This window comes from Podarcis bocagei (genome assembly GCF_964188305.1).
Source record: "Podarcis bocagei genome assembly, chromosome: 5".
Taxonomy (NCBI): Eukaryota; Metazoa; Chordata; class Lepidosauria; order Squamata; family Lacertidae; genus Podarcis; species Podarcis bocagei.
Window position 1 is genome coordinate 77,856,937 of NC_138129.1, and position 25,313 is coordinate 77,882,249.

The 25,313-nt window shown below is 38.4% G+C and overlaps 1 protein-coding gene across 5 annotated transcripts in view; it reads right to left on the reverse strand.

The window, feature by feature from the left end:
- Positions 1-782: 782 nt before the first annotated feature.
- Positions 783-25,313, reverse strand: part of PTBP2 (polypyrimidine tract binding protein 2) — a 47,305-nt gene continuing 22,774 nt past the window's right edge. For 2 of the 5 annotated variants that reach the window (XM_081194060.1, XM_081194056.1), the window contains 10 exons: positions 22,264-22,407; positions 15,067-15,231; positions 13,168-13,278; positions 9,843-10,038; positions 5,394-5,548; positions 3,898-3,931; positions 3,391-3,483; positions 2,353-2,569; positions 2,178-2,255; positions 783-2,055 (listed from right to left, as the gene is read on the reverse strand). In XM_081194060.1, the coding sequence (XP_081050186.1) occupies positions 1,923-2,055; positions 2,178-2,255; positions 2,353-2,569; positions 3,391-3,483; positions 3,898-3,931; positions 5,394-5,548; positions 9,843-10,038; positions 13,168-13,278; positions 15,067-15,231; positions 22,264-22,407 (1,326 nt within the window). In that variant the 3' untranslated portion in view covers positions 783-1,922. The remainder of the gene's footprint in view (positions 2,056-2,177; positions 2,256-2,352; positions 2,570-3,390; positions 3,484-3,897; positions 3,932-5,393; positions 5,549-9,842; positions 10,039-13,167; positions 13,279-15,066; positions 15,232-22,263; positions 22,408-25,313) is intronic. The other 3 variants (XM_081194059.1, XM_081194058.1, XM_081194057.1) reach the window with 3 other exon arrangements.

A 25,313-nucleotide genomic window follows, 5' to 3' on the forward strand; every position in this document is an offset into this window, starting at 1 on the left:
CAATAAAAGTTATGTCTTTAAAGCTGTAGGTTATATAACAGGGTGGGAAATGTTTAATATCGATTTCCATATGTGCTTCAACAAAGCATTTACAATCTTAAATTGGTGAAATATATACACTTTAAGATATGCTACATTTTCCATAGCATTTGATTTTCATATTGTATAAATCCAAACAATTATAAAAATCAGATTATTATGCTTTTCCCACCCTGGCAGAGAATAAACATGAATTCAGAAGCACAGTGGAAGTGGAAAACAAAGAAGAAAAGAGAGAAAAGGCAGCAGAGAAAGACAGAAGAGGTGAATACAGAGCTACAGAAGTGTTTATTGAGCATGCTACAGAGGCAAGCAGCGTACACATAAGAAGAAATTAAACAACCATCAAACCTCCCAACTTTGTTAGAAAATTAATTTTTAATTGTGCCGCTTTCAAACTATACTGAAATATTACATTTCTAAAGATGTAAAAACTCAACTAATAGAAAATATACATGACCTTTTTCTACATAGATAACAGAATCTATGACTCTTGGAACTAAGTACATCAATTGCAAAAAGTATTGGTCATTTGAACAGAATCAAGACAACAGTTCGGACTGACAGAGGAACTGCTTTCAAATTAATTAATTTTTCCTGTAGATTCTGAGTCATGTTTATAGTAAAGTCAGATCCATTTCTAGATACAAAATATTTTGAAGAGATTTATTAAAACTGAATATTACAATGCAAGGTAAATTAAGACTAAAGGCACATAAACTTTGGTCCCACCTGGTTGTCAGTTTTGTTTTTGTTTTATAAAGAAAACTGCCACAAAAATTATTAATCTTCCTGCAAAAGTTTGCAATACACTTTCTTCATCCTTGAAATACATGCACCAACTCCTGAACTAGCTAGACCGGTCTGCACATGCTCAGAAATCCACAACCATATTTCAAATTGTAATTACTAACTAAAAATGGCAATATATATTTAAATGCACATAAGTCATGTCAACTTCAAAAAACATCTACAAAAAATATTCAGCCACAAACAAGACATTACTTAGTGCCAACATTTATATGATACGCCCCCAGAGTGTGTGTACAAAAAAGGTTAAGACTTAACAATGCTTTCCCCACAGAGGCTCAAAGCCCGAGGGGTAAAACAAACTAACTAACAAACCCCAAACAAAATAATCATCCTGTCTTTAAAAGAAATTATTTCTCTGCATCTTGTTAACTCTGACTTATGCCTATATCCTTGACCAAACTAAATCTGGAATACACAAGGCCATTTTACTTAATTAAAAAGGAAAGAGACAAGAGAGAAGCACAAGTCAAATGTGCTGCATCTCTCTTAAAGTAACGCAACATATTTCATAAAAAAAAAAAGATTCATGAAAGCCAATAAATTCCAAGCAGGAGAAACAAAGCTTAACCCTTTTTACACACTCCTGCCTAATACACATTTGGCATAATCCTGCAAAAGTTAGGTGCAGCGATGTCCCTCTGAAATCAATGCTTTAAAAATCAATAGATTTCAATGGGATGTAGGCAAACCTAATGTTTACTGGATTGCACCCATTAATTCCCATGTAACAATGTGCCCCAGACAACCAATTTTTTAAACTAGTAAATGCAATTCTAGCAACTCTAGGTTTTCCTTTTTTAAGGCACGTATGTTAACTAAGTTGAAAAACTATGGGATTTCCTCAGAATCCCTTTTTAAACAAAAACCTTTCATAAACATATGCAAAACCAGCAGATAATACCACTGCTTCTTCCTTGTAAATCCTTTTTTGTTTTCATTTATACATAAACAATCAAGGAATGGTAACAGCATGAAAAACAGATGTCCATCTCTGGTCCCCGCTTTCCCGAACAGTCATAGATGACAACACTAAACAACGTGATACAACCTTATTATTTTGATCTCGCACTTCAAATGGTTGATTTGGAAAAAGAAACTCTCAGATGATGATTTTCTCCAAGATTGTAATTATGCAGATCAATCAAAGCCTGGATAGCTTCTTCTACTGTTGACATCTGAAGAAGAGCCATCTTGTGATCTCTTCTGGAACAAAGCAATAAAATTAGATACCAAAACAGCACTAGAAAATTGTAACATAAACCTTGTTCTTACCAAAGGCAGCTGTTCTCTCGTTTTAAATGAAGTTTCAAAGAAAACATGCTTACTGAAAAAATTTAAATGCTTTCACAGTTCCCCCAGTATTAGCAAACAGCATGCGTAGGTCATCTTCGGATACTGATGGTCTAAACAAAAAGGGGGACAAAGGGGAGAAGAGAGAGGCGATTAGAAGCTAACGTTTGGAACTTGTATGAATCTTTCAGCCGTGTTCCCCACACTTACGGGATATTGGATAAATGAAGAGTTGCAGATGGAGGGAAAATATTCTGAAAGTTTTTTGACCCAGGCTTCTTGAAGCGATGAAGAGGTGAATTGCCAAAGTCTTTAGTCAGTCCTTGGTCATCAAGCCCTTCTCGAGGTAGCTGAACTGTCTGGTGTTTGGAAAGAGTCACGCGAATAATCTTTCCATACATTTTCTGTCCGTTCAGATGGCTCATGGCTGGAAAACAAAACCAATTATTCATTTCAGTGTTTCTTCTATTGAATTTAGTAGTGTAATTTCTAATCTGTTCAGTGTTTGGGGTGGAGCATTTGATGGCAATTTTCTTTCGATAAATTGACAAATTTAGCTATTATTGCTATCTGGAAATCTTTCAGTCTAAATTTTACTGACAGCTAATCTAAAAGCTGTGCTCATATTGCAAATGTGCCCAGCAAAGCAATAAACAAATTACTTTTTCATACGTTGCCAGACTCTAGTAAGTCATTATTATGGTCACTGAATTAATACAAATTATGATTTCAATAGGGCTTTATTTTCTTCAGACGTATGTTAAGTTTATGGGCAAGGATCCAAAAGGCCATACACATTGAGCTCCACATGCACCAGGTTTTTCAAGACCCTCACACCCACCCCCCCTTCCCAAAAGCTATGCCTTAAGATGCAGTTATATTTGATGTGACTAGGGATATATATAAGGAAGGGAGAAAGCTTCAACTTTCCACCTGTGCAAGCAAGGAAGCATTTTATGTGTACACAGGGCTCTTTGGATCCCAACCGTGGTATTCACAAAAGGAGCTCGTGTTAATAACAAGGAACTCTCTGGCCTAGCAAGTCACTCAAAAGCAAGGGGAACTTCAGGTTCAGATTTCCAAAGCAGTGTAAGAAGTTGTGATCTGAGGAAAAAAACATTCTTCCTACACAATCTCAGATTTTAGAAAGATTAGAAGCAAACGCTGAAATTTAAACATGACTTGAAGGACACCGAAAACTAACGTTTAAGTGGCAAATAAGAGAGAGGAAAAACCCACTAATCTCACCGAGCTGTGATTGGTTTCCATCAGCCATCTGTATAAGAGCACTGTCTTTCTTATTGTATAAAATCTTCACACGCTGCACATCCCCATAAACACCTTTTTAGAATCAGAGAAGTAAATCCAAAAAAAAACAACGTTTTTAAGGATAGCTGAATAGCACATTTTGACATATCAATGAAACATTCGGAACATGTCTCTCACTTCTCCCAACATTCACGCAAATGAATAAAGAAGAACAAGATTTTGAATAGGTGAATTTTGAAAAAGAAGACTTTTTTTGATAAACCCTCAAAGCTATGTGAATGATATTAAATTAAAGATCATGCAAAATAAAAAAGCATGCATTAAAAGAAAAATTTGCATCTATGGAGAGCTTTAAAAAACAGCAAAAGAAAAATAGCAAAAGATTTACTACTCAACTTTAAAGCCAAAGTGCTAGCTACAAATAAGAATTAAGGTGAAACAAATAATTAAATCAATAATAAAAGTATAGTGCTAACGATAACATACCGAAGAGGGTAAACAGACTTTGGGGCGTAACCATCTTTAGAAGGAGAGAAGAGCAAGCAGCATAAGACAAGAAGAGAGAAGAGTCGAGGAAGAGCGGAGATGAACAGATCATCCATAACGAAGGGTGGTTCCCGCAGAATGGTGAGGTGGTCATGGATCATGGTTCAAGGCGGTTAATTGGGGCAAGTTGGTCCGAGGAACATTTTGTTCAAGCACAGAAGCATGAACATAGGGGAATGGAGACAGGGGGTGTAGACAAGGTAGGCAGAGGAGAAGACAGGGAAGGGCGTGGGAATTTGGGAAGAGACAGGGAAAGGGTAGGTGAGAACAAAGGGAGAAGGATGAAATGGGGAAGGGAAACAGCAATGCAGAAGAAAAATAAGGAAGTGGGGAACAAAAAAAAATAAAATATAGGTCAGTACATAGGAAATGCAGGAATTTGGTCAGAAAATGGTTGGTTTATGTATTGTACAAGAAAACTGAGTAAAATGTAGTCACCCAAGACAAAATATGGGTAAAGTACATCCATATCAAACAGCAAATTACGTCTCATCTGAATGTGAAAAGAAAAGAAAAATCCATGCAATAGAAACTTAAAACAAAAACAAGCCCAACTCTAAACTTTAACTGCATAAGCATGGCTGGTTATGAAATGCAGGCAGGAGTTTTTCAAAATGGCACTCTGATCCAAGCAATTTAATGTGCAAGAGTGTAAATGACAAAAATGAGAAAAGCATAATGGCTCATATTTAAAAAGAAGCCAATAAAAAAATGAAACACATATTCAAAGGAGACAAATGGATACAAACTATCCCACATTTCATACCAGCTTTCACAGCAAGTCAAAGTAAAGGTACAAGATGATAAAATGCAAAACTAAAGAAAACCTCTTCGATTTCAGAGTTAAAGAAGTATTGAAGTAAAGTGTTGTTGTTTTTAGGAGAAAAGATGAATAAAAACTGTGAAGGAAAGATAAAATTATTAAGAGAGATTGAAGAGTGCTGCAGCAAGATCTTTGGGAGAACCTTCAAAGAAAAATGTGTTAGAGCTGTTCACAAATTAATACTACAAAAATGCAATGACGTGTAAGCATGAAATGAACAAGCAAATAATTAGCTCAGGCAAAACAGAACAGCAGTTTTCTTAAGAACCAATTTACAAAATGGAGCACATAGGTACTTGGAAAAATAAACTAAAAGGCATCCAGAACATGCAATATTTACCATATTTTTCTTAGGAAAAATAGGTAGCCGAATAGCAAAGGGTATTTTAAAAGATGCTGGCTACCTAGGAAAACAGAAGTATTTAACTATAACAGAAACAATTTATTGGAATCTAGTTGTAAAACAACCTTGGGTAGCATTGGGGGGGGGGCACGGATCTTAATAAATAAATAAAAATTGAAGCAAGCTCAAGATAAAGAAGCACTTAAGCAGTTTACAAAATGAAGCATGGTAAAGAAAAAAAAAGAAGGGTGAACAAGTAGGTTCACTGACCTCTTCATTTAAATTGCTAACCAGGAGGACTGTGTTGCCACCAGCTGAAACTCCAGGCATACCCACACGGCCGGCAGCTGCTGCCGCGGCGGCTGCAGCAGCATTTGGAATCCCCAATGGACTCAGCGCTCCTGGAACAGCTGCAACAGGAAGCCCTAATTTTAAAATAAAGCATATTTTACGAAACACACACAAGTCGTTCCAATATAATCTAATTTAGAAGTGTTGTGTTGGTTTTGCGCCTTTGTCCAGATCTATCCATTTGTAGGTTGACCTATGTGGAATTCCGCTTCTTTATGACAAACCAATGTTCTAAAGAATCCTGAGAGCGAAAACCTCGTTACTAGTTCACTAGCATGCGACACAGAACCTTGCATTTCCTCCCTATCAGTCCTTAGCTTACCATTTCAGTTAACACAAACACTATCCTGTAAGAAATAGCTCACTGAAGGTGTTTGTGCTTAATTTGCCCATCAGAAATCTATGGCAGCTTCAATGGCACATGAAAACAAGTCACACTAAACAAATGGGTCAAACACTTTCAAGTTCAGCTACTCAATAAGGCTTGCCTCCAACATGTCTTTAACTATAAGAAAACAAAGACAAGAGAAATACATCTGACCTGCTCCTTTGATATTTTGCAAATATCTACAGATAGTGAGGGAGGCTTATAGCCAAAATCAATCAAATAATAGCAATAATAATAAATTTATTATTGATACCCTGCGCACCCGGCTGGGTTTCCCCAGCCACTCTGGACAGCTTCCAGCGCATAGAAAAACAAAATAAAACATCAAACATTAAAAACTACCGATATAGGGCTGCCTTCAGCAAATGTCTTCTAAAAGCTGTGTGGTTCTTTATCTCCTTGACTTCTGATGGGTCTAAATCTTGAGTCTAAATCCTGTGAGGAACATCATTCCTCCTACCACTAAAATCATCACAACTTCTTGCAACAATATACAGTTAGAGAAAAGGCCCAGAGCCACAAAGCACCAAATCTCAAGTCTAGACAGTCACTCCTCTTAACACAGAAACCACAACTTGTTAAATCAAATGCTTTCTAAAAGAAAATGCTGTAGATAGGAGCAACAAGTAACACCTTGACACACCTTTCCCAGAATCCTTTATTCACAAGCTACCTGTGCTGGATGTAGAAGTCATGTGTACCTAAGGTCTTATAAGAGCTGGTTGTTCAATACAGTCTAAATATTATTCAATGCTGCAGAGATTAATTGAAAAATGTGCATGTACTATCAGCTGAACCCTTTGGAGATTAATGGGAGAACACCCTGTAGCAGCGCTGTAGCTGCTTAAGAGCTGCTAGGTGCACAATGCCATCTGCAGCACTCACCTCACCTAAGGATGTTTTAAAAATTAACAAAACAAGCTTTTTACCAACAAAACAAAACCAAACCTGGAACATTAAAGCTTCCATATAAAGAATGTGTGCTTGTTCTGAGAACAGACCCCATTTCTAGTTTTAAAAAACCCAGTTACAGCTGTTGTCATTCCTCTGCTCCATCAACTCACAAGAAAGCGGAAGTACAGTCAACTTCACCCAATGACTCACCCAGCTCTCCCTTACCAAGAGCTCTCCTGGCTCAAGGTGTAGTTTGGAAGAATATTACCACCTTCATTGTGGCTGGGTGATCCTGGAAGCTAATGTGACTTGTGAGGATGTTTAAATGGGGTAATTTAAAGGGTGGTGCTTTTTTTGGAAGACTGCTTTAAATTACTCCTAATCTTCCTCTTTAAGCACTCTGCCAATCTGTAGTGAGTGAATACAAAGCATTTTTCCCAAAAAAACTCACTCAAAGGTGATAATGATCTCAGCCTTTAGCACTATTACCCTTTTCATTTTAAAGTCGTTTTTTAAAAAAATCCCTTTTCAGCCGCTATGATTGTATGAAAGGGTGCTAAAAAAAGTCTATGGTTTTATTGCAAATTACCCTCTAAAAGTTACTCTTTTTCAACTCTCTGCCATACTCCTAATTTTATTGATTAAAATGGTTGTGTTTTTCCTTCTACTAAAGGCCAGAGAAGAGCAAACACATGCAAACATTACACAAGATATGGGCACAGCCCCCACTCCTTTTACACATAGTATTTCCGTAAGGAACTATGTGTAGGCAAAAGCTTCTGAACCACATTTCTCGCGTTATGAATTCATTTTTTAAAATTCAAACATAAAAACTTAAGAAGAACCCTACTGCTCCCAGTGGCCAACTATGGCCAACTAGAACCTTATGTGAAGTTCACAAGCAGAATGGAAGTGCAACAACACACTGTCTACTGGTGTTTCTAACAACTGGTATTCAGAGGCATGCTACCTCCACAGCATCAGAGGAAGCACACGCATTTTGCAACTACTATCATGACAGCATCTCTCCAGCCACACTGGTCTGGCGCCAACACTTTCCTTTTCTCACAGACACCAGGTTACGGCTTCCCTTTCCCCCCATGCATCTGATGAAATATGATCCAGCTGTATCAAAGCTTTATGTTAGGAAGGAATTTTTATTTTTTTTTTGAAAATTGTGCTGCTCTGGTTTGCTGATAAAGTTGTTTTTTTGTGGATGCTGTTGTTGTTTTATGTATTGATTTGCTACATGCTGATATCCATTGTTTTTAACCATGTTGAATAAATTTACTAAAGCCAATTCAACGCTAATTCTTTCTTACATCTAGGTATTACTTGTAGCATAAGGACTCACAGAGAAAACTGACAGCGATTGGCTTATTCACAGAAAATACAGGAGTGAATTCTGGTGAAAGTATCCAAATGCAGACAGAAATGACTCAAATGCATCTTCAGTTCTAAATTTGCGAACTTTTAATTCCCAACCCATCCCCTGGGTTAAATTAAGTCACCACCATCATGTTATTGCTCTTAAGATACAAAAATAGACATAGTGAACTTCTGGCATTTCTCCTCATCCAATTTTCTTTAATAGAGTACAAATTTTATATCATCAATAGAAATCAAGCACTTCTAATAGATTGAAAGTGAGTTTTTCTATTTGTAAATTGGCCATCCTTTTTAATGAGCAGTTATCCTTTTGTATAAGAAAAAATTGTATGAGGAAACACATCATACGTATACATCTGGGCCAATGATATCCATTAAACTTTAACCTTTTAATCCTGGACACTCAAAAAGACCCAGAAATAGGACCAGATTGTATATACCTCAGATGCATTAAAGAATGAAAGTTAAGAGGAAGTATGAATAGCACTGCACTAGTTCTGAATATTATGTTACATCAGGAGATAGCAGACATGGACAGCAGAGTCCCAAAGTTGTTGGGGGTTTTTTAAACTGAGGGATTGTATCTAAACTTCACACGGTCAGGAAAATCACTAGCTCATGTGCACCTAGGTATTTCTCAAGAGAACATTCTTGCTTCTATATTTAATGGGGCCTGGCTGATAAATAAAATAAATAGTATCAAATTGCATGCATAATCACCTATAGCCATACTCACAGTTCAGTGCATTTCCCCTTGAAGCAATATTCATCAGCACAAAGCAAAAAGTAAATTTAATTGTCTTTCGACAATACAATGTGTTGCCCCAATGAAGAGAAAGAGTAATATGATTTCAGCAACAAGGTTGCCCCCACCCCACTGCTTACACCACAGAGAGGTAAGCAAAAGGAAAATGAGAAATAATTCTCAACTCTGCAGCAAGAACATATATAAAGAAGTAAACATAAGAATTACATTTTCAAACCTATTAAAAATGCCTTGATATGCCACTGAGCTTCACTGTAATACATATATAGAGACTGTAAACCTGGCAGTAGATGACATGAGAGTGGCTATAACTTAACGGTAGAGTAAATGCTATACAGAGGTGGTTTAAAGTCATGTCTGAAGCAGTAAGGTTTCATCAGTTCTGTGATGGGAAGACCACATTGCTTCAGTTTTCATAAAAGAGGAACCGTAGCGATATAGGAGTTAATGCATCTGAGATTGAGGAAAAGCCAGGTGCTCTTGCTCTCAACTATGTGGGGCCAAGCAATCCCCATCCAATAATAGTAGAAAAGGCCTTACATGAAATAGCACGTGTATTAAGATTCATTTTATAGGTTCTGGGGGGTACCCAATGAATATAAAACATATGTAGTAAAGAAATGGAATAAAAGAAGCTGAAATAATGGGCAGCCCTGTTAGCTTCAGTAGCAGGTATTCAAGTTAAAAGACTGGGAGGGATACAGGTTAAAAAGGAGTGAGGAATCAGCTAATGTGAACAGAATTTGTTGAAAGGGAAGAAAAGTTTATTGAAAGTAATAATCAACAGGCATATTCTTCAGAGCTCAGGGTCTACTTTATTCAGTATTCTCATTAATGATTGCATGGATAAAAAGTTAATACAATCTGCAGATACTATCTTAGAAGACATTGTAAATAATGAGAATGGAGAGAGAAAGAAACAAAATCATACCTAGAAGAGAGGTCTCCTTGGCAAAGGCAGCAGCAATAGCAGGATCCAAAGCTGGCTGGCCATCACCAGAGGGAAGGTCAGGGCGAGTATAATCCCTACTTTTATCGTTATTATACTTTACATTCAAGTTGACCAATTTGGAAAAATCAATCCGTAAGGTACAACAGGCATTATAAATATTCTGACCATCTAACGCCTAGAAAAATAGGAAAATATTAATGAAGATCACATGACAGATGTTACAGCTGAGGTTTAAGCATATATACCCATACATCCACTGAAATTAATATAAAAATGTTTAATATGCATCACCGCATATATGGAACTGGATACTATCAAATATTATATTCAATAGTAGTTGGACATTATTAGCTAGATAATGCTGATATAGTTGGTTTAACTTTGTATTATTTTTTTATTTTACAAAAAGCGGGGATGGAAGGTAAAAAGAGAGCCAGGAAATTACAGACTGGTTAGCCTAGCTGTTCTCGAAATTTTACTAAAACCATTGGAACTAGAATTATCGTATTTTTCTGTGTATAAGACAATGGTTTTTGCTAAAAAAATAATTAGTAAAAAATTGGGGGTTGTCTTATACATGGATGGCGAATGCACAGGGACTCAGGTGGCCAGGGCTCAGGTTCAGACTCTGGCATAGGCAGCCTGGGCTTAGGTTTGGGTTCTGATGCGGGCGGTTTGGACTTGGGTTCTGGCAAGGGTGGCCTGGGTTTGGGTTTGGCTGCGGGCAGCCTGGGCGCAGGGTTGGGATCTGGCTCAGGCAGCCTGGGCTTGGGTTCAGGATCTGGCCCAGGCAGTCTCGGCCTGGGTTCTGGCCTGGGTGTCCCGGGCTTGGGTTTGGGCAGCCTGGGCTTGGGTTTGGGCTCTGATGTGCATGGCCCCGGCTCAGGTTTGGGCTCACAGCGGCCAGCCTGATGCCTATGGAAAACATGTAAGCACACTCTCCCCTCCTGCAGTTTCCAGCAACTGGTGTCAGTTACGAAGTTTAAAACAGGTATTTCCTTCCTCAAATCTAAACTTCAGTGATCATACTTTCCACTGAAACAGAGGTGAACTACAGATACCCCATTTCATTTCATCTGAGGGAAGGAATAGGTCTATCAGTGCAAGCCTTCCAGGTGAGTGAAACACCCAATGGCACAGCTGGATGACAGTAGTTTTAAGGGCAGAAACTGATCATCTTTCCATATCCAACTCCTGCAAGGCTTCAATATAATGTATATTATAAGTATGAAAAAACATGCCCCCAAAATAAGCTCGAACAGATACCATACAGGCACAAAAGCATAAAATATATGTTATGTTGTCATGTTCCCTATTAAATTGTAAAAATAAATATAGAAGTTCCTTTCCAACCTCAAAAATGAGGAAACAAGAAAAACTTGAGCTCACAAGTGACTCTAAATGAGCATCCATAAAAGCATCTCACAGCATGCATGCACATAATTAGCATCTCTTAGATGATGCAAACATTTGCCATCTGTTTTGAGACCTCAAGGAAACCAATCCAACCTATGGAACACAAGCTCTGACACTATGAATAGCTGTGGTGATAACGCTTTTCCCTGTCTCACACCTCTTCTCAAATTTCTCTCTCATCTCTCTCCCGTCTTCAACAGTATCTTATCACCACCTCAGTCAAGAAACACCAAGCAATGTCAAAGTATATGGACAGCAGGTGTACTAAAAAAATGAAATGGCACTGTCCTCCAGGCACATTGAAACCGAGAACAGAGTGACTGGATCGAGGAATGAGTTTATCTGAAAACAAAGTAACACACAACAATGTTGCAACACTTGTCAGTCTGACAATATTCCTGTGAAGAGAACTAATCAAGGCCTTTCTTTCAGAATTAATTGGCAATAAGCTGTGCTGCAACATATAGCTGATTAATCAAACTGATCACTTAAAAACTTTTTGATTAAGGAAGAGTTTCCAATTAATTGAGCAGATTAAAAGTAGGAGTAAACTAACACATGTTTCTGTTAAATCCAGATTTTAATGTATTGCTGATTATTTTTGATGGAGACATCTGATCTTATATGTAAATACAAATTACTTGCACACTTGATCTTAAAAGCCAACGTTTATCCACCATGATGGTATGCATACAAGAGCTTATTTATAACTCGGTGTGTTTTGCAAAGGCAGAAATTTTAAGGCAATGGCAACTTCAGATGCTTCAGCTACAATAACAACAGTCTGATAGGGAAATAACCCAACGTGAGCCAATGTGAAATAAAGAGAATCATTTTATGCCAGAATTCACTTTTTCAACCTGAATAGCAAGTCTGAACATCATAGGCACTTCATAGCCAACAGTGATGTTGACAAGGCTATTTTCATCAGACTCCTTAGGAAATGCTACTTCATCTAGGTGCTTGATTTTCTTAAATTGCTCTTTAAACTTCCTTATTGAGCCTTCAATTTCTTTGAAGGCCACATTCCGATTCCCTATAAAGAGCACTATCTGCAAAGTAATTTTACCATTAACCTTTATGGCAAAAAACTGAAAATTTCATTTAGCTTCTCTTCTGCAATAGTAGGTTTTTAAACTGACCCTTCAGAATGCTGGATATTTTATCACCCAAAGGCACATCATGAACCGCTTTAAAAAGCATCTTAACAATGTATTTAGATGTCTAAGGTCTGTAATCTTATACATATTTTCTTGGGAGCAAATCCAATAGAATTCAGTGGGACTTGCTTTAGAATAGACACACAAATGATTGCATTGTAAATTATCTCTTCACATTTCTGCTTCATAGCTTTACTTATCAATTCAACGAATGTTTAGATTGTTTAATGTTTATAAATGCTGACTAAGACTAGAAAGCAGGCTGTAGGATCTCCACCCTAATTTAGATTATTTTCTAAATGTAGCACATAAACAAAATTCAGGTGCTCAACCTAAATCAATGTACCAACTCCAGGCAGTTAAGCATTAGGTAGAAATATTAGATATGAAGTTCCCTGCCACAGCATTTTCTTAAAAAGGACCTCTGTCACTACTTTCCATTAGTTTATTTCTCAAAGCCTTAAGAAAACAGTTAAGAGAAACTTAGTAATTTGAAAAGCATAACATATTCATTTTGGTCCCAGGTTATTTTTGGGTGAAACAGTGATGATACTATTGATTTAGGAACAGAATGTTTACTCACAGGCAGTAAGGTCCTGATGTTCATTTAAAATCTCAAAAGTTACTTATTTTGTCCACACAAATACATTTTTGACAAAACAAGTGCTGCCAGCTATACGTAACCCTATACTTATTAATAAAGGCTAAACAGAATTAAATATACTTACTAGCTTTGCTTGTTGGGCATTTACTGGATCACCATACTGTAACAGTGCTTGAAATTGATTATTTTTTGTGAATGTAATTATTTTCAAAACTGCACCAAATTTAGAGAATATCTGTGAAAAACAATCAAAAGTACACAGGTACTCAACTTTACAAGTCACAAAACAAAACACACCCACACAAACCACTAAGATGTTACATCATGTATCTGGTTAGTTTCAGAGGGGCAGCTGCAATGGTCTGTTGCAGCAAAGAATCTTGGGGCACATTAAAAAAATGAATATTTTTGGACTAGAGGATACTTCATCAGATGCAGGAAGCATTATGCTCACTTGGCAGGTGTATACACACATGAATTTAGAGCAGGGTAAGATTTATTTATTTATTTATTTTCCTACTGAGGGTTGCATTCCCTTGGGTAATTAGTTAGGTACATTTACTCATTCATTCAATTTGTGATAAATGAATGAAACAATCTAGGCATCATACACTTTTATTCTCTTTTTTGGGTGGGTAATGTTAGAACCACAATAACCTTAAGCAACAGCCAGCGTAAAGACCCAGATACAAAACTTGAAGAATAAAATACAGCACTGGGATGACACAGCTTGAAGTTGATATCATGGGAGTCAAGCAAACCAGTCAAACCAACCCTTCATTCTTGTTAACTTTGCCGATGCCACCAAGCAAATTGTACATTAAAGCTTTTAATGCAGTAGTTTCAGAACTGGGGTTTGTTTGTTTGTTGGCATTTTACTTCCATCTAGCCACAGCATTCCCAATCCCTCCACCTGTACCTATGTGTATACACCTGCCAAAAGAATGACATATCCAAGTATAGCAACAAAAATAAACACTGCCAGGAGAGACATGAAGAGCTCATGTCAGAGCTCTTCAATGGGCAGTCAGCCAGCACCCAAAAGTCCTATTTTTTTCCACTGTGCTCATTCTAGCAAATAGGTGAATGTCAGGCATTTACAAGTGGAGCTGAACTGAATTTTCACCTTCAAACATTTTTGAGGTCTCCCATTTTCCACTTACAAAAAAGTTTAACAGGACTTCTCTCTCCTTTATGACATAATACCAACCAATCAGGGATCACAGAATGAACACATTCTATTTGTAGCCTCCTCTTACATGATGCTCCAACTTGTTTCCCACCTAAGGAACTGATCAGGTCCACCCCTGCCTAACTGTAGTAAAGCTTCAGGATCAAGTACCAGACTGAGCCCTTCGTGCAGTTACCATGATAAATGTCAAAGACATTTGGCCCATTGTTTTCTGGCCACATGAAGATGTCACAAGGCCAGTCTGCAGCCCTGATTCAGCTCTAATTGCACCAGAAGGCACATGTAGGTACACAATTCACTAAGAGCAGTCAATTGTCAACATACAATATCTGCACTCACGAAATACACCCAACCCAACACATTGTATTTTGCAATGCTGTTCTGTAGCAGTTTCATTGCAACGGTGTGGCAAATTCAGGAAGACTCAGGAATATGAAACTCATGAAAATGTGTATTTCTGAAAACATTCATGAATCTTGGACCATACGGTTCTGCTGAATTCTTACAAAAAGTTTATACTCCCTTCCACATCTGGGGGGCAAAACAAACATTCTACATAGATCCTGAAAGTGTATTTCCTGGCCAGTTTCTGTGGGTTGAATTCTGCAGTAGAACCTCCCCTTCCCTCCGCCCCTCTTTCAAATATGCTACAGAAGGTTGGAAGAATTCCCCAGAGCAGGTTTGGGGGGAAATGGAGGGACACAGAAGGAGGAGAGGGAAGGTAAGTTCCATTACACAAACTGAAGTTGTTTTCTTTACTCAATGACCATGTTTACTGACACATTTGCTTTGTTCTCTGCTCAAAAAATCCCCGTAAAAAGAAAGACTTACTTGGTGAAGAACATCAAGAGTTACAGGATAATACATGTTATCAATAATTATTCTAAGGACAGGACTCTGAGCTGGCGTTACTGCACTCTCGCTAACTGTGGTTCCACTTATGGGAGTATTTGTTGTCTGTACTGCAGTCACTGCTTGTAGAACAGCTTGAGCTCGCTACAATAAAAGAGAAGGGAAAGCATTCAAAATGAGAATATGTGAATTAGATTTAAAGATTAGTATATTCCGTAGTTGCTTCAATGTACCTTTTAAAAAAGTCAATGACAGAATGGAATTTCTAAAAATATTTTAGCTTTTATTTTTGCTCTCCATATGACAGTATGAATACTTTCATGCACAACATCTTGACACTCTTTATCTACATTAAACTGGATGTTGATAGTGTATCAGAGTGTAATAACTTAGACTAAATTTGTTAATGCATAGCAGATGTATATTTTTCTGAAATGAAATCAAGATGGAAGAGGAGAAATATGTGCTATTGCAGGACTTACCTATCACTTCTAAGCATCAGAAACAACAGTACTCTCATCAGCTGAAGAGAAGCCAGAGATGGAATAGGTATTTCAACAACAAAATACTGTACATTTTGTTGAAATAAGGTGCAGCAGTTGGCCACAAGCAAGCTCTAGAAGATTGGGGTATATTCTAGATGCACAGGAATGTAAGCTTAGCCATTTTTTTTTACTTTCTTTTTCCATTGATGGGCCCGAGACCCATTATTCCCCACCTTTCCTCTTCAGTCCAACCAGTTCCAAAGATTGGAAGGAAACCTCCAGCAAAGAAAGTACTACTGCTTGCTGTTGAACAGGAAGAAGTAAATAAGAAGACTGCCTGAGAACATAAGAGTGCAAAGGAATCCAAGCTTCTGTATTCTGAATAATCTATTTTCTCACAGGAGAACACTTCTGGATAATGTATCTCTCGGTTTTAACAAAAAGGATCCCTCCCCCATTTTGCAGTTAGTGTTTTAGGTTAACTTGACAATTCTTTGTACTATAAAACTTAACTGGAGTCAGTCAAAAATAAAGGTCAGCTTAACCAAGTGTTTGTCAGCTTTGAGTTCAAAAATGTTGATGGATTACAAATTCTATCACCCTGGTTAGTGAAATCCAGTCAAGAGGGGCTGACTGAATGGGAGCAGGGCATGGTGAATTGCATTTTTATGTGATGGAGTGGCACCTGCCACCCTTAAACAGGCAGTGGCACACCCACTCCTGAAGAAACCCACCTTGGATCCTATGGTTTACAACTATTACCTGATTGCAAATATCCCTTTCTCAGGTAAGGCAGTAGAGAGGCTGGAGGCCAAGAACTTATAGGAATTCCTGAGGGACATGAATAGTTGGATTTGTTTCCATCTGGGATCGGGTGCAGTTGTGGGACTGAATCAGCCTTGTTTGCCGTGATGGATGAAATAATAATATTTAATATTATTACCAATAATATTATTATTGGTAATAATAATATTACCAAGAGTGAATGGGGGTGTTGCTTCTCAATCTCTCAGGGCTTTTGATCCCACAGACCATGGTTTCCTCCTGGAACACCTCTGTGGTGCCTACTGAAGTCTATTATATTATTATTTCAGAAGGCATTTTAACCGATTTTATAATTTTAATGGATTTTTTCCTTTTTGTATTGGATCCTCAGAAACCACTTAAGAGACTATTGTAGTTAAACAGTGTGTAATTAGTTTGTATGAATGAATGAATGAATGAATGAATGAATATTAGGTACTATTGTTTTATTCTTTTATGAATCATCTCCCATGAGGCATCCCAAAGTATTTTGACAATGCTTATTAAAGGTGATTAAAAGTTCTATTCCCAGTTCAGCTCTAGTCATGCAAACCTAGTCCTATGCAACAATAAATGACCCTGGATGGCAATGAAAATCTACATATGCATCAAATATGTGTCCAGTCAGCCTAATGATGACTGGATGGACAGCATAATCCATGTACTGAGTCATGCAGGTGTAATCCACTGTGATGCCTTGTTACTTTTTATATATTATCTCTAAGTGTACGATCCTGCCTTTATCTGCACAAGGTAAAGATCTTGTACAGGATCCTTGCCATTTGCAGCTTATATATTGAAGGTATACGTTTTTATTTCTTTAAACTCCCCTTTAGTTTTAAACATTCACCTGTTCGCCCAGAATAACTGGGTTTAGGCTATGTGATGAACAGACCAGAAGTTTTAACACTGAAAGTCAATATTTATAACAATCTGTTTATAATTTCAGATTATATGATTTTTGCAAGTTAGGTGTGAAACATTTTGTTTGATATTTACTTTAAAATGTTACCGTTATTTCAAAGTACTATGTACTAGTTTTCTTCCCTATTCTAAGTCAATAGGCTTTATCCCTTCCAGTTAACACATGGGCTTTGCAGAGGATTTAACCTTAAGTCTTCCCTCTAGTCACTTCTTCAGCTTCAGCCTTCTGTGGTTTCAGCCCTGGTGTCCTGAATTCTTTCTCCCTGATGTCACCAGGACCTTTTGCCTCTCAGCCCTGCTCCAGCTGCTGCTTCTCCAAACTCTGAACACAATCTGCAAGTAGTGTGTCTGCACGTTAATTCTCTTCAACCAAAACCATTTAACCAAGCAAAAGCTACTCTCTGATAATTCAACAGCTCACTGATTTTTAAACCAATGAGTTTGGAAAGTCCACTAAGAACCTATCAGAGCCTGACCTTTCTGATTCCAATATCTGACATAAGAGCAATGGTCTTACACATCAACTGACAAAAAGCTCACGGGACACACACAATCACCTCTTTAGAACTGTACTTCGCTAGCTGTTTCTTGGCAGTTTGCCAACTGAAGGCAGCCTGAACACTGCATCTAAGGTCTCAGTGAAAAGTACACTGTTATCTACCAACCCAATAAATGTACATATAAATTCATTTCACATTTATGCAACTTTTACCGTTTCTGCGTATCAACTTTATACTCAACACAGTGACAGAACTCCCACTGACACAGTGGAGTGAACTTACACTTTTAAAGTCAATCAATTTATTGTATATATCCAAAGACCTTTACAATGTACAGCAGAGGCTAAGAACAATGCTGAAATCACATAACATGACCTATAAAAGGTAAAACATAAAGATTTACAGCATGAGGTTTTAAAATTAGGAAGCATTAACGTATATAGAATGGAGCTTCTTAGCTGCCAGAGCGAACTTGGTACCAGATATGTAATCTGGAGATATTTATCAGCTAGGACAGGGGTTGGCAACCTAAGGCTCATGGGCCACAAGTGGCCCATGGACCCCCGCCATCTGCTTGAGGACCCCTGCCGCCCACTCGGTCAGCTCCCATGTGCCGCGCTAAACCGGTGTGGAGCAGAGCGGGGACTGTCTTCCGCGATGCTGGCCGGCTTCCCATTGGCTGCAGGAAGCTCCTGCAGCCAATGGGAAGCTGTGCATGCCTCCTCCGCGCCGGAAGGAGTGCCGGAAATAGTGTTTGTGCATGCGTGTGTGCACACTCCGGTCCACCGCAGTGTCTGCGGGACCGTGAACTGGCCAAAGCCACAAAATCTCTGCCGACCCCTGAACTAGGAGCTCAACTGTCACCTCCTGTGGTGATCGGACTGAGAGACAGTCAAGAACAGGTGATTTTTAAAAATCTCTTGACATTGAATATAAGGGGCAAAGCAGATGGTAATGTACAGCATCCTCAACCAGACTGCATCCATAAATGCACCTGAGTTCCATGTGGAGTTCCAGGTATCTCCGCTCTAAATACGTTGAGGGTATCTTAGTCCTATGCAGCTGCAGGGAAGTCAGTGTCTCAAGGTAATGGGGCCTTGAGTGGTTGATATTGATTTAGGGGTCACTTTTAAAGTCACTCAGATGTTGACTTTAGGGGGGGGGGGTTATAGTCTTTTGAAGCAAGGTTTGACAAATGTTTATCCAAGAGTTGTATCCAATGTAGCACTAAGTTAGTCATTTAGCAGTGTACTTGTTCCTTGAGCAAAATGTTTTGTGTCATTGGAACATAGTTGTGCAAGAGAATGCATAAGCATACTGCTGGTAAATTTTGGAGAAATAGACTGCTCAAGTTTCCACTAGTGCAACTGTTGCATTGGATTCTATTGTAGTGCAGCCCTAAAACTCCTAAGAGCCCTAGAGCTAATGAATACAGAATCTTGAATATAGCCCAGAAAATCCAGAGAACTATCCATTCTGCATCTGGTAACTATGCTGGTTCTAAGTGCTCACTCACTCAAACAGGGAGTATGCACACACACAAAATCAGAAATGTGTGTGAAGTACTTTCTTAAATAATGAATCTAAAAGTAGTTAATGGCAAAATTAGTAAGTTAAGATCTTAATGAAACTTCTGTCCATGCATACAGCCCTTCACAGCAGGAGCAGACAAACCAGGAAGTCTTACATTAACTAGAGTTTCCCTTTTCAGACAAATCAGGAAACTATGGTTAACATCAGCAAAACCAGGATTGAAGTCCAACTTCAAACCATTTATTCTAAAATTTATTATTACAATTATATCCCACTTTTCCACTAAGAAACCCAATGTGGCACATGTGCTTCTCTTCTCTCTCTATTTTATAACCCTGTGAAGTAGGTTAGGTTGAGAGAGAGAATGTGTGTCAGTTGTCTAAGGTCACCCAGTGGATTTCATATGACTCCTGGTTTACCAGGACCTATCCCAACACTCCACCCACTCTTACCTTCATTATCTAGCTAGTTCTGCTGCTGTTAACCAAAGTTTAATGGTTTGGCCAAAAAGGGACACTACAGTTAATGAAATCCTGGTTTGCTCAATCGCATGAAGGGGCTGCATGAAAATGCCAAAAGGCTTGTTTATATCTCAGTTTTTTTCTTCTTAAGCTGAAATATGATAATCAGAATGCAGTCACCATTTTTAAAATTGTCCATACTTTTGTCAATACTGGTTTTTTTCTTAAATAAAGCATAGATTCATTTTGCTTGAATGTATCATTATAGAGATGCTACAAAAATGTATATAAATATTCTCATTATTATTATTATTTGTCACAGCTTAAACAACACACGTGCATATTTACGCATACCAGCATAAATAATTTTAAATAAAATATGCCAGAAAGGAATGCCACTCTTATTTCATATTTTACTTCCCATAAAACACCCCAAAGTGGTTTAACAATAAGAACACCAACAATAAAATAGACATGTTTTATGATCTAGTGGGCAGAATGTAAATAAAATGATGTCTTGTTACCACTGAAATCAATGGAACATAATCTTTTTGTTTATGTCTTAAAAACTTTATTTTATGAATATTGTTTTCCTAATACTTACACAAAACCTTTGTGGTAGCAAAATGGATTTATGTTTAAGAAGTCAATAGGAGATTCCCCCCCCCCCCGCCCCTGCCTCTGGCAATATTATAAAATCATACTGAAAAAGCTGTGCTTGGCATTATGCCACATTTCATTAAAAGCAAGATAGCTGGATATCAATAGGTAAGTCTTACTTCCCAGTAAATGTTCTTTGGACTGAAAGGAATCTTCCGGAACTCTCACTTTAGCATTGCCATTCGCTCTTTCTCAATCTTTAAAAACCCATTACACGGACACTCTTTACATCCTATATGACTGAGAGTCAAGTTTGATACAGTAACAATAATAGGAGTTCCTTCTTCTATCTACTAATATGCAAACATTTCTTTAGTTCAATATGATTGGGTTATATCAGCTACTACAATGGTGACTACAGGGCTATGAATGGGAATCCTATGTGAGGAGGGAACCAAAATATACTAAAAAGTGCAGTTTGTTAAAGTACAGTGGACCCTCTAGTTATGTACCGCTCTGGATACGTAAATTCCGGGTTTCTTCGTGCATGCGTAGAAGTGCTCTGCACGCTGCATGCATGCACAGAAGCGCTCAATCATGTCGCACACGTATGCAGAAGCAGCGCCTCTGCCTACAGATTTTTCGGGTTGCGGATGGACCCCCAGAACGAATTTACTTTGTATCTGGAGGGTCCACTGTACAAGGAAAGGAGAGCTGATGACACAGTAACGCTTTAAGATAAACAATGACATCTGTACTAGTTCACAGTGCTAGTCCATAAAGGCAATGTCCAATGAGTACAGGGCAGGATGCAGCACTTCTAAAAATTGTGTTGGCCTCCTATTATGGAATAATTAAGTTCTTCAAATTGCAGCACATTCTCTGGCTGCCACACTTAAAAGTGTCATTCAACCGGATGTTATCAGAACAGAATTCAGTAACCATCACGAAGACAGTTTGCCCTGCCCCTGTTACGTAAAATTATTTTGTAACTCTAACAGCTCATGAAGGCTTATTGCCAACAGGTCTTCCCAGAAAATACACACTTTCTAAGGATTACCACCACAGGTAACAAGCAAGTTTTTAACACCTATGGAAAACTGGCTAAAAAGTTGATTGGACAATTGTATTTCAAATGAGACATGCCCAGTCTCTAGGCAAGGCTTAACGAAGAGAAGACTAGAACAGAAAGAGTCCTAAAAAGTGTTGCTTGTTATAGCACTGTTAGTATGATCAAGGGAAAAACCACAAGAAACGAACATGAAGATATTACCATTTGACATAGCATAGGTCAGTGCAGCTTTAACATCTTTCATAGGAAATGGGAACATCAAATGCTTAAAAAGATCTTTAAAGTTAGCACCTGTAGGAGCAGTAGTTTCCCTGCTCCAGTAAGAATACAGTCTTGATCTGAAAGAATAGGTTTTAACGTCTTTAAGATCAAATGACTATATTCTCAGTTATTTCCTGGAGTGAATATGAATATATTTTGCAGTGACTGCATTATGGGAAGAGTGGATCAAATAAGGTGAGGTTACCAGTGCTATGAAATTTAAATGGATTATTTAAACATACTGGAAATAAGACTGCACATTATCCACATAAGAAGGAAACAAGTTCCTTTTATAGGTGAACTCAAGCTCTTGAGCCAAAATTAATGTCTAAGATGACTTGAGGAAAAAATATTTAGGAAGTTTAACTGTTTAACACTATTAGGCATTTGCACTATTTGCCTTTACCATAAAATAATACCAAATGCAAATCTCCTACGTTAATCAGAATGGGGGGGGGGACACTGATGATGGGGTGTTCACACACAGGGAATCAATACAACATTAACAACTATAATCTTGAGAATGGGCATGTTACCTGATTCAGTGTATTGTCGGTCTTTAACTCTTTATGGTTTGAATACTGGATATAAATGGGCTGATTACGAAGGTGAGGTGTCACAGCAGAGTAATAATTGACCATAGTGATTGCAGCTTCTTCTGTTGCCAATTCCAAAAAAGCCTATAAAAATATTAAAAATGGTTTTGTAGTATTTGCAGTATACATAACTATATTCTGTTTCTGAATTTGCCAGGTTCTTTCATAATGAGACATTTAAAACACTTGCCAAAATCATTCAGAATCCATTACACATTACAGATCTACAGATCTAACTAAGCAAGGACTAGGTCAGAATGCGCCCCAACTGTCCACAAAATGCTACAGGTTCCCTCGAGGGCAAAAGCAGCCACAGCTCTGATGTCTGTTTAAGGAAATGAGCATGTACAATTTTTTCAGACATACCCACTTGAAGCAAACTTGGAGATATTTACAATCTGACAGTTAAGGTTGTCGACTTGCTCTTATCCATGGGTTGTTGACAACCAAAACATGGCAAACAGTTTTTTAAAAAAATGGCAGAGGGGAATCCCAAGAGCAATTTTCAGAAAGAAAAGCACTTTTATGTGGGTTCTCCTCTCCAAAACACAGATGACAGGAGGACCAGTACCAGCCTGGCTGAAGGGAGAAGCATAGAGGTCTGAACAAGCAGCAGCGCTCCAAGCTCCATAACCTTAAAAAGCAAGTGACTTGTTACACCTATCAGCAGATCACTGTGGCTATTTGAAGTTTGCCAAACCTGATCCTAAATGAAAGGGAGCACTGCTCCACTATTCCAATTTCTGAGAGAAATATGCAGGATCCAGCAATATGTTGAAAGACATGGTAGCCAATTACCTTCCCCCGACCCAATAGAAAGTATTCATTTTTCCACAGGTTTCAAATTGGTAGATGACTATTTAAAAGCCTTCATATAAAAACCTCCAGTAAACTGTGTGGCTGCGAACCACAGGAGGCAATTGGGCAAAGGCTATTTTCAACAGACAGCATCCAATACTGTAGGAGAATTGATCTGGATTTATATCCCTTTACCACAGGTTATTAAAGGCATGCATGATCTCCTGACTTGGCTGTTAGAACTCCTGACCAAGAAGTCAAAAGTTTATAATGTGCCTGTCAGAAACGGCTTAAAGCAGGGAGGGGCTGACTCCTGGTCTGGGGACCTGATCCAGGCCCCCAAAAACAGTTTTTGAGCTTCCCAAGACCATGCTGATTTTGACTGCAAGAAAAGAAAAGAAGATACAGTGCTGGGCTGGATGGGAGGTTTAAATCTGCCCATCAGTTCAATCATTTGGTGAGTTGGGAAGGGATAAGAATCGCCTTCCTTAGCTAATCTGCACAAATAATGAGAGAGCTTTTAGTGGCCTTTGCAGAAGCTATTATGGTGAAGAAAACAAATGTTTCCTTTGGATCATGTACTCCTTTGGATCATTGGGTATATTTGGGGAAAGAATATGAAGGACTATTCTATTCGCCTAAAATGAGTCTTCAGGCTGGTTAAAGAGTTAAGTGCTCTTTCATTGCATCCTGTAATAACTATGTAAAAACACTATTCAGCAGAAAGCATTCCCCAGGCTTCTTGCTCAAGAACATCCTCAATAATCTTGCTCAACAAGATACATCCCATCTCATAGTTCCCAGAGTCTATTGTTTCCTGCAAACTCATGTATGTAATTTTCGATTAAGTAGCAAAACAAGATGGATAGTTGTCTCATCCTCATTCTCCAAGTTTAGCCCTTTGAACAAATAGCAGTCCCCTAAGAGTGTAACATGACAATCCAAAGCCCGGTTGCAAGGCATGACAGCCACCGCCACATCCACAGCCCCTTGGTCACACTGGCCAGGGTGGAAGGTGGGAGTGGATAGGAAAGCCACCACACCAGCACTCAAGGCTAGATCAAGGTTGATGGTGTCAAGGGATGGCAGTGGGGCCAGCTTGGGCATAGCAGTCTTGAGCTGGTTCTGTCCCTCCCACTTCCTGCACTTCCACCCGTGTTTGGCAGGCAGAACAGGGAGCTCCACACTGGCATTGTGACACTCGTGTCACTCCACAGGCAGAAGCTTGTAGGGCTGGATTACAGCCTAAGTGGGACTTATTTCTGAATGTTTAGAATTAGGCTGTGAATGTGATCCCATGTTAAGGAGGCAGGAGAAGCTCCTCAAAGGTTTTCATCTTCTTAAGTCTTTATTATCAAAGCAGAACTATAATCTTTGTTATATCAGATTTGGTAAAGCACTATCAGAATTTACAGTCTGAACAAATTAGGTTTCTTCAAATGAAATATTTTTAGGTAAGATTAGTTTTCAGACACCAAAACATATTTTTTTCACAAAACACATTGAAAGACACACTTTTTAAAAAAAAAACAAAAAACAGAAGTATAGGATGATAACTGAAGAGACACTGCGTTAACCAGTATTAGGAAGAAAAGCAACCATCAAGCCATATTTAAGAACCTGATATGCTAAGCAAAAGAGCAGCTTGGCTCTGATTGTTGAGAATCTGAAGTGCTGCTCTCCCTCCTGCTATTTAGGTGCAAGAAAATGGAGGCAGGGCAAGGAAGAACTGGTATTTACTTATCTGCCCCTTAATGATTGCCTTCCTTTAAAGTTGGCAGGAGCAGAGAAAATGAATGAGTTACAGAGATATGAAACAGAAAAAAAGACTTCTCAAGAGTTAGCTTGTATCTCCATCAGAACTCTGAGTCTTCAGAATTCTCAGCAAACAGGCAGCTCTCACACTGGGGAGTGTAGCATCAGTTAGGCTCTTCACGATGAGTTTCATTGAGCTCAATATGGATTGGGTTCAATCAAATATGGATATGATTGGGCCACAGCACAGGCCACTGCTGCTGTCCCTCTCTAAATTGATGCCCAGAAGGTGGTGACAGTAGCAGAGAATTTAAACTTAAGGCCTGTTCATTACTGTATCTGCAGAAACATCTATTGATGCAGAAACGTGGGAAAAGTAGCTCCCAGTGCCAGAAGACCACTGTATTGGTAGTCCCCCATTCTAACAAGAGAAGGCT